At 39.7% G+C, this 12,092-nt stretch overlaps 1 protein-coding gene across 1 annotated transcript; it reads right to left on the bottom strand.

Annotated features, from left to right (window-relative positions):
- Window positions 1–708: 708 nt before the first annotated feature.
- LOC103629247 (uncharacterized) lies at window positions 709–5,407 on the bottom strand. Its single transcript, XM_020539300.1, has 8 exons — window positions 5,359–5,407; window positions 4,346–4,548; window positions 3,986–4,235; window positions 3,624–3,772; window positions 2,556–2,768; window positions 2,155–2,247; window positions 1,968–2,072; window positions 709–1,068 (listed from the first exon to the last, which is right to left on the bottom strand). Exons 1-8 carry the CDS (start codon window positions 5,405–5,407, stop codon window positions 709–711), a joined length of 1,422 nt encoding a protein of 473 aa, XP_020394889.1.
- Between the last annotated feature and the right edge of the window lie 6,685 nt (window positions 5,408–12,092).

Here is a 12,092-nt window from a genome sequence, read left to right as displayed (position 1 = left end):
TAAATTTAGTGACATAATATATGTCGTCATAGTGTTGTGACATGCTATTTTCGTCACTAACCATCACTAAAAAACGCCACATCATACTTACACGTAGGATAGAAAACGTCATAAAATTAAACATGCGAATTACATGGCATGACTGGGATCTTACGTGGCATCTATGCTTATGACAATTTTATTCGTCACAAAATATTTGGTCGTAAGCCAATTTGTTTCACTATTTTTTTGTATTTTTATTTTTTAATATAGTAGCCCAGCGCATAGACATTGCATCCATTTTATTGTACCCTATTTTTTGCCTTTTTATTTTCAAATCTGTAACCAACCGTTGTTAACAGGCGTAGAAATTGTAGTGCCCTGGTGGAACTAGCGTTGGGTTGCACCAGCCAATTTGTTTCACAAATCACAATGTACTATAAGCAAAATCCATTGTAATTAAACAAATAATAAATGACCATCAAATATACTTAGCAACATATTATCATAGATATCGTTTATCAAAAACCAAATCCTTCAAAATTTTCAATACTAGCATCATGTTTTATCATCAGCTTCACGTAGAGTGCCGAGGACAGTACCAAAAGAACATAGCAAAATTAAAAAATGCCATGTTTTCATTACACTAGCTACAAAGGATAGTACCAAAAGAAAAATAAAATAAGGGTCATATAGTAGCAAAGGGCCACACAAAAATGAATCGACCAACTACTTATTGAGGCTAAAGAGACGACGAAGGAGAGCATTGGTCTCATCTGCTCCTTTTTGTAGATCATTAATCTTTTCTAACTCCTTATCCCTTGCTTGTTCTGATTCTTCTACCTTCTTCTTGAGGGCATCTAACTGAGCTCTAACTTCTAATGTATTTTGCTTCTCTGATTCAAGTTCTGCCTCAAGGTCTGCCACACGTGTAGGATCACCACCATTGCCGCTTTTCTTTGTGGCAGGTACAAGACCAATATTTTGAAGAAATTTTGATGAAGCCAACACTTGAGCAACTGCTTCTATAGGGGTCTTGGATTCTTTCCCTTCTACTCCATGTCCACCCACAAGTGATTCCATTGTGTCCTATGAATGAGGAGGTTTAAAAATAAGACAAGAGGTGATAAAATGAAACCAAAACAAGCAATAGCATATCAAAATGCATAAGTCATCTCTATTATACAAGTAGCACATCATCTCTTTTATACAAGTAGCAATGTAGCATTCTACCTAGTATATGTCATCTCTATTATACAAGTCATGTTCCTATAAGTAGAATTGGTCAAGTGTTCTCTATTATAAAAGAAGCAATGCTAGTTGTATAATACAGGGAAGTGTTCGCTATTATACAAGTCATCTCTATTATACAAGTAGCATGGTTCCTCACCGATCAAAATGCACAAGTACCATTGTCATCTCTATTGTACAAGTCATCACTATTGTTTTGTTGCTCTCTATTATACAAGTAGCATATCATTTATATTATATAGGTAGCGTACCAAAATGCATTGTCATTTCTGAGCCAACAAAGTTACTTAAATTTTTATTTAGAACACTAAACTAATTCAGAAGAGAACAGTATGCATGGATAGATGTTTGATTTAGCTGAACAGAACAACACACAAGGATAGATGAACAAAATAAATGTTTGATTCAGCTGAACAGAACAACACACTTGGATAGATGAACATAATAGATGTTTGATCAAAACAGAACAGAAAAGTTCCTTAATAAGATGTACCTAGAACAGAATAGAGCAGAACAAATGTTTGATTTGGAATAGAACAATTCCTTAATTCAGAACAGAACAGTACCCAAAACAGTATGCATGGTCCAAGAGTGATGCTTCCATATAGATACAATGTTATACAGAAAAGGAGCAATCATGATTTTGTACGGTTATTTGAAATCAATGAACAACACTACAACAACATTATCTGAAATCAATAAATAAAACTATAGTTGAAAAGGGAGCATTCACTTACAATTGCTTCCTTTACAGGCTCAGCAAAACCAGTCTTGCTGCTACAATGGCACTCTTTAAAAAGATCAATCGCAGTTGGTGGTGCATCTCCATATTTGGCTTGCTTCTAAAGTACATGCAAACAATTTCTAAATGTAAGCTTGGAACATAATGATAAGTGATGAACACACATTATTTATGTATAATACCACAGAATGCAAATGTGCAATGTAACTCCGAGATCCTATCTTTTGTTGGAACCGAACTTTGCCACGAATCACTTTGTTGTTCTCACACTTGTCCTATACAACCATTTTGTAAAATAGGAAACATACATTAAAGTGGAGACAAAAGTACAAAGCCAAAAGTAGATATTCATAGTATCTAACACTTTATCCTCTAAGAAAACATTTTGTTGAGTATACTTAAGAAAAACAATAGTATCCAACACTTTATCCTCTAAAGTAGATATTATAATCAAAATCTGAATCTAAATCTTTTGATTTAAGTACAGACCACAACTGGAAATAGATCATAGCATAGGGTAGTTTCTATCTTATTTCATGTTGACATTAGTAGAGAACACGAATTGCAGCTTGTAACTCTATACCTTGTGCTTTGGGGTAGACCACATATTCACTAGTTGCATCCATTGCTCATCTGTCATAGTACCCAATGGTGATGTTGTTCTCACTTTGTCAGCAGCCACACCATTAAAGTAAGCTTTCTTGAGCTTATATCTCATTTGTCGCTGCACACACCTCATCACATCAGCACATGCAAATCTGACATCTTTGTTTTTGGTGTCGACAGCAAATTGACCCTAGTAAAGAGCAAGCATATTAGAATAGAGTAATTCAGTGTCCAATGAAGGTAATGTGCCATTTGGAACAGAGGAAACATATGCAGTTCTTGTAGCCAAATTTTTTAGTTCTTTAATAATAGAATAGAATCTGATAGAATGGTCTCATCAAGAAGTGAACGACAATACTCAACATTAGTCATATAAGAGGCTATTATACCTTTTAGTAATATCAGTAAAGCAATGTATGAGATCAAGTGCACCTGCTATCTATATCCTAACTTAACTAAGAGCTGCAGCCTTGTTGAAAACAAGAGGCATGATCTACAGTGCATCACCAAAATAGAGGTCCAACAATCCTGCACGAGCACAAAGAAGGCATGTTCTACAATGCAGGGTCTGTAGCTTTGCAGCGCAAAAATGGAAGCAACAGTACTAGTTAGCACATGCTTTCGTTCATGTAGTTTAATAATTTGTTCACATGTAGCAACACTTGTATTTGTTTGAGTCCTAAAATACTTGCATTCAGCTATGCTGTGTGATTATTGTATAGTTGAGAGATTATACTAACTCCAATTTCCTCTAGCATGCTCTAGCAACAAACTCCTCAATTATCTCCAACATCTAGAGTCAAACATATAGCAGATTTCAGAATACCCCCTCCTGCATTTAGTACCACATAATTTATTTAGTGTTCAGATTCAACTCACTTTGTGGACTGAAGCATACCAATCGATGTGCTCTACAACACAACTAGACGCTGTTTAGACAATTTACAGAAATAGGGCACACAAACCAGCGCAAACAATATATGTACCACAAACACAATGAAAGAGGAACCAAGACATGTTGTAGGAAGGAAGACTATTTACTTACACCAATTCTTCCGACGAAGTCTTCTAAATAGGACTTGTCATTCTTGTAATCCTTCCAGTGCGTTAGGATCAGTATATGTTGCCTAAGTGAAATTCCTCCTTCCGATGCAAGCATTGCAGCTTGCATAGGAACCTCTGGACGTCTTTTGCCTTCAGAGATGACCAATGGGATCTTTGTATTTAAGCCTCGGCTTATCCGTTCCAATTGCCTGCCCATACTTTTCCCCCTTATCCATTTATCCATCATGGCATCTGTTTGACCTGAAAATAATGAACATTTTCACACAATTAGTGCAGATTATAATCAATTTAATGCAAATTTCTATAACATATTTGTTGTATAATGGATCACTATTTTATTGCCTTCATCACAGATCTGAATCTCATCATCATGTTGTGCAGGACAATTGGCAGATATCAATGCCTGCTCTTCTGTATTTGTAGTCGAACCACGTACATCTTTCTCTGCTGAGGATTGTTCCTTTGTCTTTTGCCTAGTTACTCTACCAACTTGGTCTTCTGCATTAGGTGCTAGCACTCTCTTGGATCCTTTTGTTCCTCCAGAACCAGTAGACATGTTAGTGTTCCTCCTTTCACAGATGTAAGGTACATCCTGCATGGCCTCGTATGCATAATAAAAGAATTAAACCCAAATTGATCTTACTGCACATTGAGCACAAATAAGTAATAACACCAAAGGGGTACAAATAGAAATCTAAGTACCTTATCAGACACATGATGACCATTGTCCTCACTATGATCAGGTTCATACAATGGATCAAAGTCTTCTTGAGTGATAGAGTTCTTCCTTGTATTACTTGATCGAATAAGTGATGTTAATCCAGTTATACCAAGGCTGCTCAACATTTTGTTGTTCCTCATCACCTTTAAAGCCCTCTCCTTTTCATACTCAGTAATTGGTTCTTCTAAACAAACATTTAATAGACAAAATATGAGTGTTCTCCTGTTAACTAGGGCATGCCTGCTGAACGCAACAAAATATGAGTGTTGCAGCAAGTGAACTAATTGCTGCAAGTCCTATTAACTAATTGTAGCAAGTGAATAGGACACAGCTACTGAACTAATTGCAGCAAGTAAACTAATTGGAATTCTGTTGAACTAGATAAAATATCGGAATTCTACTCTCTGAACCCTCTTCCCTTCCCACCGTGCTAACAACATGACGATTGGTGGAACATAGTAGGAAACAGTTGTAAAGTAACTATTGGTGCTCAGTACAGAATATATAATGGGCCTGCGTGCAGCAGCCACACACTGTTTGTACTGCATGGTTGTGTGTTAACTGCATTTGGATCATCGGAGAACCCTTCCAAAGTTTGATCGGTGAATGTTAATGGTAGCCTTGACTGGTGAAATTGTAATGACGACTTGAATGATTATGATCGGTCATTTCTTTGCCATCGATTGTTTATAGTAATTTATGAACTGCTATGCAACTATCTGAATTGTTCTGTTATTATTATGAACCTGAAAATTGCTTTTATGGTTACTAGTCCTATTCTGAATTTTTTTATGCAACCATATGCACAAGCATGCCTCTACATCGCATGGTAATTCAAAAGCCCGATCATGCTCTGGTACAACGGTAAAAAAACTTGCGACCAACAAATACTAATGTTTAAGCCATAAAAATGAGAATAGAGGGAACTGATCTGATCACCTAAAATGTCTCTACAGCAAAACAATAAACGCGTGAAGAACTTGAAGTCACTTACCACCAATGTCTGTGCGTGTCCTTGCCCCAGCCATCCTTCCAGGGGGCATCTTGATCACGACTAGGCAGCGACGAGCAGATGCCGAGGTGGATAGATGGGTGACGATGCCGAGGTGGATGGATGAGACAACGGCACCGAGGCAATTGGATGCGGCGGCGGCGATGCGAGGAGGACGGTCGTGGGCTCGTGGCGTAGTGGCTGGGAACGAACGCCGAGGCAAATGGATGGATGACAGCGCCGAGGTAGATGGGGACGACGGTGCCGAGGCAGTTGGATTTTGCGGCGGCGCCGGGGTGAGGAGGACGGTCGTCAGGTCGTGGCCTCGTGGTGGGAAGGAATGGATTAGTTTAGGGTCATGGTATATTCAAATTTCTGTAATTTTGGCAGGCAGGGGTTCGGTGGGATTTTTTGGCGTGCATAAAAATTTAGAGGCTATTTAACAATTATTAAACTATAGACTCGTATTTAATAAACTCTCTGAAATGTATTATGAAATGTGAATTCTGTGATGCACACACGTGTTCTGAAAATCTGAGTTGCACAGAAATATGTTCTGAAATCTGAGTTGCATAGAAGGTGTTCACAAGCACATAAAAATGAGTTCACTTCTAAAAGTTCTGAAATGTGTGTGTTCAATGATATATTTGCGAAGGCACATGTGGTCTCAATGATACAATTGCAGAAGGGTAAACATGTACCCAGCAAGCTTCATTTGCAGAAAAAAGTACCTAGTAAGCTTCATTTGCAGAAACAAGTATCCAACAAGTTTCAATTGCAGAAACTAGTACCCAGATTGTTTAGACCATATACTGATTGTAAAATGATTGTACAGACCATATGAAATACAAATAACAGTTGAGTTAAAAAATGCTTCATGAATGAAATAAAATAGATTGTTTCATGCCTGAACGAACTAAATTCATGCTATTGTCCAACAAACATGTGTTTTACAAGGTAGCATTTTAAGTTTTCAGTTTCACAGCCTGCGTGAAAGCAGTCCTGCGTGGAATGGAATTGAAGATTATCAACTGCGTGGTGTCGAACGAACACCAGAACAGACAGAGTTTGTTTGGAGGACTAAACCCGTAATACACGTTATAGAACTTTGGTGTCCTTATTTACCACATATTGTTGATCAGCCTAGTGGTAATAGCAAGTTTTCCTGTGCCAAGACGTTGGGAGTTTGATTCCTTTTATAATGGATTTTATTTGTACTTTTTCTCATTTAAACATTTTGATTTTTTTAGAGAATTTTCCCCCTCGAATTTGTAGTATAGTATGGCCGTCAGTTAAAAATCATAGCCAATTTTCAACATATATATTGATTTTTATTAATAACTACAACAAATATTTTAAACCATTAATTATTTGTAACATTTATGACGATATAGAATTTTCATATAGTTATGATGTTTATTGCTAGTATCTTGTGACAACAAGATGTTCGTTACGTTATGGCGATTGACTAGTGTTGTGACGTTTTCTCAATGCTATTAGTGACGCTTGCATAAACTCATCATAAAGTTGTCTTGCCACGAAAAAAATGTCATAAAACAAAATAGCCAATGACGAAAATCTTCATTGTCATGGGGTATTCGTCATAAAAGGCTACATGTGTTGTAGTGACTGTAGGGGTCCATTAAGTCCTTCAATAAAGTGCTCCTTTTTTCTCTCATCCTCAGCAACTTCATCCGGAGCATATCTTGACAGTTGAATGAATTTATCTCTGTACTCGCTGACAGACATGTTGCCTTGCTTCAATGACAGAAACTCCTTCTTCTTGATCTTCATCAATCCAGCTGGAATGTGGTAGTTTCTAAACTGTGTACTGAACTCTGCCCAAGTAATAGTATCAGCAGTATCATGGGTAGTAGTATAAGAATCCCACCAGTCAGTAGCAGGACCTGTCAGACGACCAGAGGCATAAAGAACTTTCTCCCGGTCTGAGCATTGGGCGATGTTGAGCATCTTCTCAATTGACTTCAACCAATCATCCGCATCAAGTGGATCTGGCGAACTGGTGAAGGTCGGTGGCTTATGGCTCATAAATTCCCGGTACTTATCACGAGGTGGAATTGGTGGTGGTGGTGGAAGCAATGGTACTTGTTGCTGTTGTTGCTGTTGAAATTGTTGTTGCAGCTGCGGTTGCGTTCTTCTCTCCTAGCGTATCTCTTCTCGCTCCTGGTGCAACTCCTATCGTATCTCTTCTCTTTCCTAGCGCATCTCTTGGTGTTCTTGCTGCATCTGAGCCCACATATCTGCCATAGTGTCTGCCATTTGTTGCATCATCCTCATCTGAGCTGCAACCAGTGGGTCAACTCCGCCTGGTGGAGGATTAGGAGGATTCATCTCTGCTGGTTGTGGCTGGGGTTGTCTAAATATCCTCCGAGTGTGTCGTCTGGGAGGTAAATCAATTCCACCACCCCTCCTGGTATTGACCATCTGAGTTAGATACATATGGTAAGAGAAAAGTGGACAAGGTAGGTAGTTACGAATCATGTTACTTTAGAGAATTTATTAGCTAAGCAGATTAATGTTTTACCTACCATAGCTAATCCACTACCTTATGGTGGCACATGCTAAGATGTCCATATATAATATTTCAATCAATCAAAGAAGCAAAACAGACATTTATCATCAGAACAATCAAACAACAGTTTTTAAATAGAGAAAATAGTTTTTTTGATTTTGTCTTAGGCCTCCTATCTCTTAAAATGTCATAGGGGTAGGGATTCCAAGGAGTGAAATCCATCTTGTCTTAGAATAGAGAAGATAAGAATGATCAGAGTGGAACAGTAGAAGGTGAGACAGGATCAAGATAAGTATAGAAAGAATCAGAGTAAGGTAAGTAGGTAAGGGTTTTGTCCATTTCTATCTAGGTTTCATCCTACAGTCAATATTTCCTCTGATACCACTTCTGTCACACCCGGATTTAAGGAACAAATCCGGGTGCATCTCATATGTGCGCCAAGAAAGAACAACACACATAATAACAGAGTGCATAGAGATAAATGTCATAAATATAATAAATGTACTTATTACATAGCGGAAGTATTACAAAGATAAATGATAAAATAAAATGAACTAATTGTTATTCCCTGGCGCCACAAAGCTGACTGGGAGACACCACCTAGATCAAGTCGAATGCCTCAGTGTTAGGCGGCTCCTCTTCGACCACCTGTTCTTCTCCTATGGGGGTGTGAGACAGCAAGAGTGAGCTCACATACGTTCATAGCTCAACAAGTCATGGGGAATAATGTGCATGAACTCACCAAAGGTGGGAGTTCATGTAAAGTGTAAGGCTGATCAACAAAATAGAGGCTGAAGCTGAGCATTGCTTTTATAAGTTGGTCAAAATTTTATTAGCAGTTACTAAGTGTAAGTAAATACCAAACCTTAATAATAATAAAGAAAAGTAATAGTAAAATAATCCCAAATGTGATGCAAATGTCAAATTAAATTTAAGTTCCATAAATTAATCATGTGAGGTTCCAAGCTGCTCATGACCGTGAGCACGGCTAGTATACCAGTTTTACACTCTGCAGAGGTTGCACATCTTTACCCACAAGTCATGTTACCCATCTGCCAAGAGACGACCAATCTCATACACCTCTACCGAGGAGGCAAGGTAGGGTAACACTACGAGGCCTTTACAAAGTTCCACTAGCTTCAGAAATCCCGCTACAGTTTATAGGAAGCTCTAGTGCAGGAATCCCTCGCCTGACCGCCATCACAGCAAAATCAACCCAAGGGCCTCCCTACACTGACCACTCCCCTACTGCCCTTGCCCCTTTCGGGTAAGGAAGTCATCCACTAGCTTTCCTAGTTAATCTGCCAAGGGCGTCCCATTAAACCCTTATGGTAGCACTATTTTTCCGGGTGGTTGCTCCATGTTCCCATTAACATAATGATCTTAACATGAACAGTAATAATAAAAAGATAATAAAAGAAAAATCATGAATAGTGTATCTCCATACCCAAATCCACATAAAGCAATAGCAGGTACTACCCAAAAATATTTCAATGGTAACAAGGTATAAAGATAGCCAAAACTGGGGTGACCTATTGGATCCCATCAAAATCAACCTATGCAGATCATTATAATTAATAAGAACATGGCTGGGAAAAGTAAGTGAACAAGGGCACAACTTGCCTTCAATGAGCTCCTGCTCAGCTACTTCTACCTGTTGAACCTTGGAATCCACAGTGGCTTGCTCGTCTACTCGCATCAACACAAAACATACATAGTATAGCAAAAATTATCATTGCACCAAACATGTGAATAAAATACACAATGAAAATCTACACATTAAAATGAGATCATAGGAACTGGAATCATTAAATTTGGAGTTATGGATTTCAAGTTATGAATTTCCTAAGGTCTAATGTGCTTGAAATAGGATTAAATGAGAAATTAATTTACTTACTGTTTTCATGTCAAAACAGAGACACTAAATGATAGACATTAATATTACAAAATTTTAGAAACTGGAATGAATCAAATTGGATTAAAAATGAATTTTCTATGCATTTTACAAGTTTCTAGGATTGTTTTTGTATTAAAAACTAAATTCTATAGTTATTTCTCTATTTTTAATCATCTCTGGACTGGGCCTCGATTTCCAGAAAAGTCAAGGGCCTAAACCGAAGTTTTCTAAGACTCAAGCTATAGTCGCCGAGGACGGCGGGTTGGTTTCTAAATTTTTGAGGGGCTTAGTTGCTAATCGGCCGAGCCAAAGGGGTATCGGGAGTCTACAGCCGTCGGATCATAAGTGTGTGATCCAGATTAGATCTTAGTTGTAAATAAACCAATATCCCATGCCGACCGCACGATTTAAGATCAGTGGTCCGGATTCTATGTTGCCCTCTATGAATCCCACGCGCTCGATCGGAAACAGACGGACCGAATTGAGCCCATCGAACCGGTGCCTTAGCATCTAATCGTGACCGCTGCTGAAAAGATCAACGGCCAACGCGCCATCGTTCCCATCCAGCTCAAACCCGCGCATACCCGACGCCGCACACGGCGGTGGTTCACCGGAGTACCCGAAATTTCGGCCGACCCTCGCTCCAACCTCAAATTCGCTCGACCCTCGTGAGATTCATGACGGCCCGCACCTATGTTGCCTCTCAATTCCAGCCGTGAAACAACGCAGACCCCCGGCCCACGACACAATCAAGCCACGACGGAGCCAATCACTCCGTCAAGCAATTACTAAGGTTCTACGGTTCGGCTACGGCGCGGTATGAACTTCTATTGATCCAAGAAGGTTCCACAAGCGAGGGGGAGGGGATCACCGTCAAGGAACGCATAGGAAGGCGCGATTGCGGCGTCGATCGCTTCCTGACGTCAATGGCGGTGCACTTCACATATGGAGGCGGCGCACGGGGCGGCCTGGTGATAGGATAGAGCAGGGGAGGGCGGCGCGTAGCACTTATAACCCTGGTCAAGGCCACGGACTCGGGACGAGGCTGTTCCCGAGGTTGCCGCGGCCACGAGCAACCATCCCGGCTGGTGCGGGCGGTCTCTTAGGGATGACGTGTGGGCCCTACCCGTAAGCGAGACGCGAGGAGCACACGCAGCGGTGGCCGGCTTGCAAGCGGGCCCAGGTTGTCGGCGTCCCTGCGTGTGGATGAGGACTGGGCCGCGCTGAGGGATAGCCAAATGGGCCGGCTAGGCCAAATTGGCCCATGTGAGGCATTCCTATTTCCCCTTTTCTCTTTTTTTTCTTTTATCTCCTATTTTCTTTTCTTTCAAATTTCGAATTTAACCCTAAATTTGCATTTATAAGTGTGAAGTTCATACTTAAATCAACTGTAATTCCAAATACCAATATAAGTCTGATTGGATTATTTTATATATTTATTTGATCTTATGTGTAAATATTATCTTCTCTTGTTTCAATTCTAGCATTTTCCTTTAGGATTTAAATTCTAATTTGGGTATTAACATATTTATTTTTACATTATTGTCACAGAATGCGCATAAAAGAAAAAAAAACAAGCATGATGCATGATTTAGTGGTGTCCTTTGTTAGTCATTTATTTGTTTAAGTGATGTGTCCACATGGAATGATAAATAGAGATGGCACACATGTATATATAAAGAAATATAGTTTCTCCTTTTAGGTTTTTTTTTCTTACAAAGTGGGTATTACAGCTCCGCAATCAAACACTACCTATTCAATCAATGGATAATCGTATGAAAAAATCAACAGCATGACAACGGGCAACGGTGGACAGCATGGTGCTGACACCACAAGCAATATCTATATTCCCTCCTCATGTCGGTAGATTAGCCACATCCGCGCCGGCACCTTGGTTGCAGCAATGCTTGAAGAGGCCTAAGAATGCTGCTAGCACACCCAACGCGGCTGTCACCACACTCAAGACGGCCACGATAAGGGCGATGCGCCACGGTGCCGTAGCACCGCCGGCCAGGCTGCCGTCGGTGTGCGGCTGCAGACTTCCCGCCCCCGTTAGGCCCCTGCATGCAGTGCAGGGATTAAATTTTCGTTTTGCAAGTTTCAAAAACCGTTTTACTGATCAAAGCTTGGCTTTTATGGTATCAAATTCTAAACCGAAATATAAAACAAACCGAACCGGTCTTCGTTCCTCGGTGAGTACCGATAACGGTAAATTTTATCGAAAACCGGTACTTACTGAGCGAGATAGATTGCGAACTGATGCAGGTCACATAAATTGTGAAAGTGTAGTGTGGCTCTTTGATTAAT

The sequence above is a fragment of the Zea mays genome, chromosome 6 (genome assembly GCF_902167145.1).
Source record: "Zea mays cultivar B73 chromosome 6, Zm-B73-REFERENCE-NAM-5.0, whole genome shotgun sequence".
NCBI classification, from domain to species: domain Eukaryota; kingdom Viridiplantae; phylum Streptophyta; class Magnoliopsida; order Poales; family Poaceae; genus Zea; species Zea mays.
This window is presented reverse-complemented; position numbering and strand designations above follow the sequence as displayed.

Bases quoted from the DNA above. Each gene is read 5' to 3' on its own strand.
- LOC103629247 (XM_020539300.1), bottom strand. From the start codon at position 5,407: ATGCCCCCTGGAAGGATGGCTGGGGCAAGGACACGCACAGACATTGGT. The intron at 2,769-3,623 runs GTAAGTAAATAG...GCTCTTTACTAG, and splicing joins ACTTCGTCGGAAGAATTGGT to GGTCAATTTGCTGTCGACAC. The intron at 1,069-1,967 runs GTAAGTGAATGC...CCTCATTCATAG, and splicing joins AGCCTGTAAAGGAAGCAATT to GACACAATGGAATCACTTGT.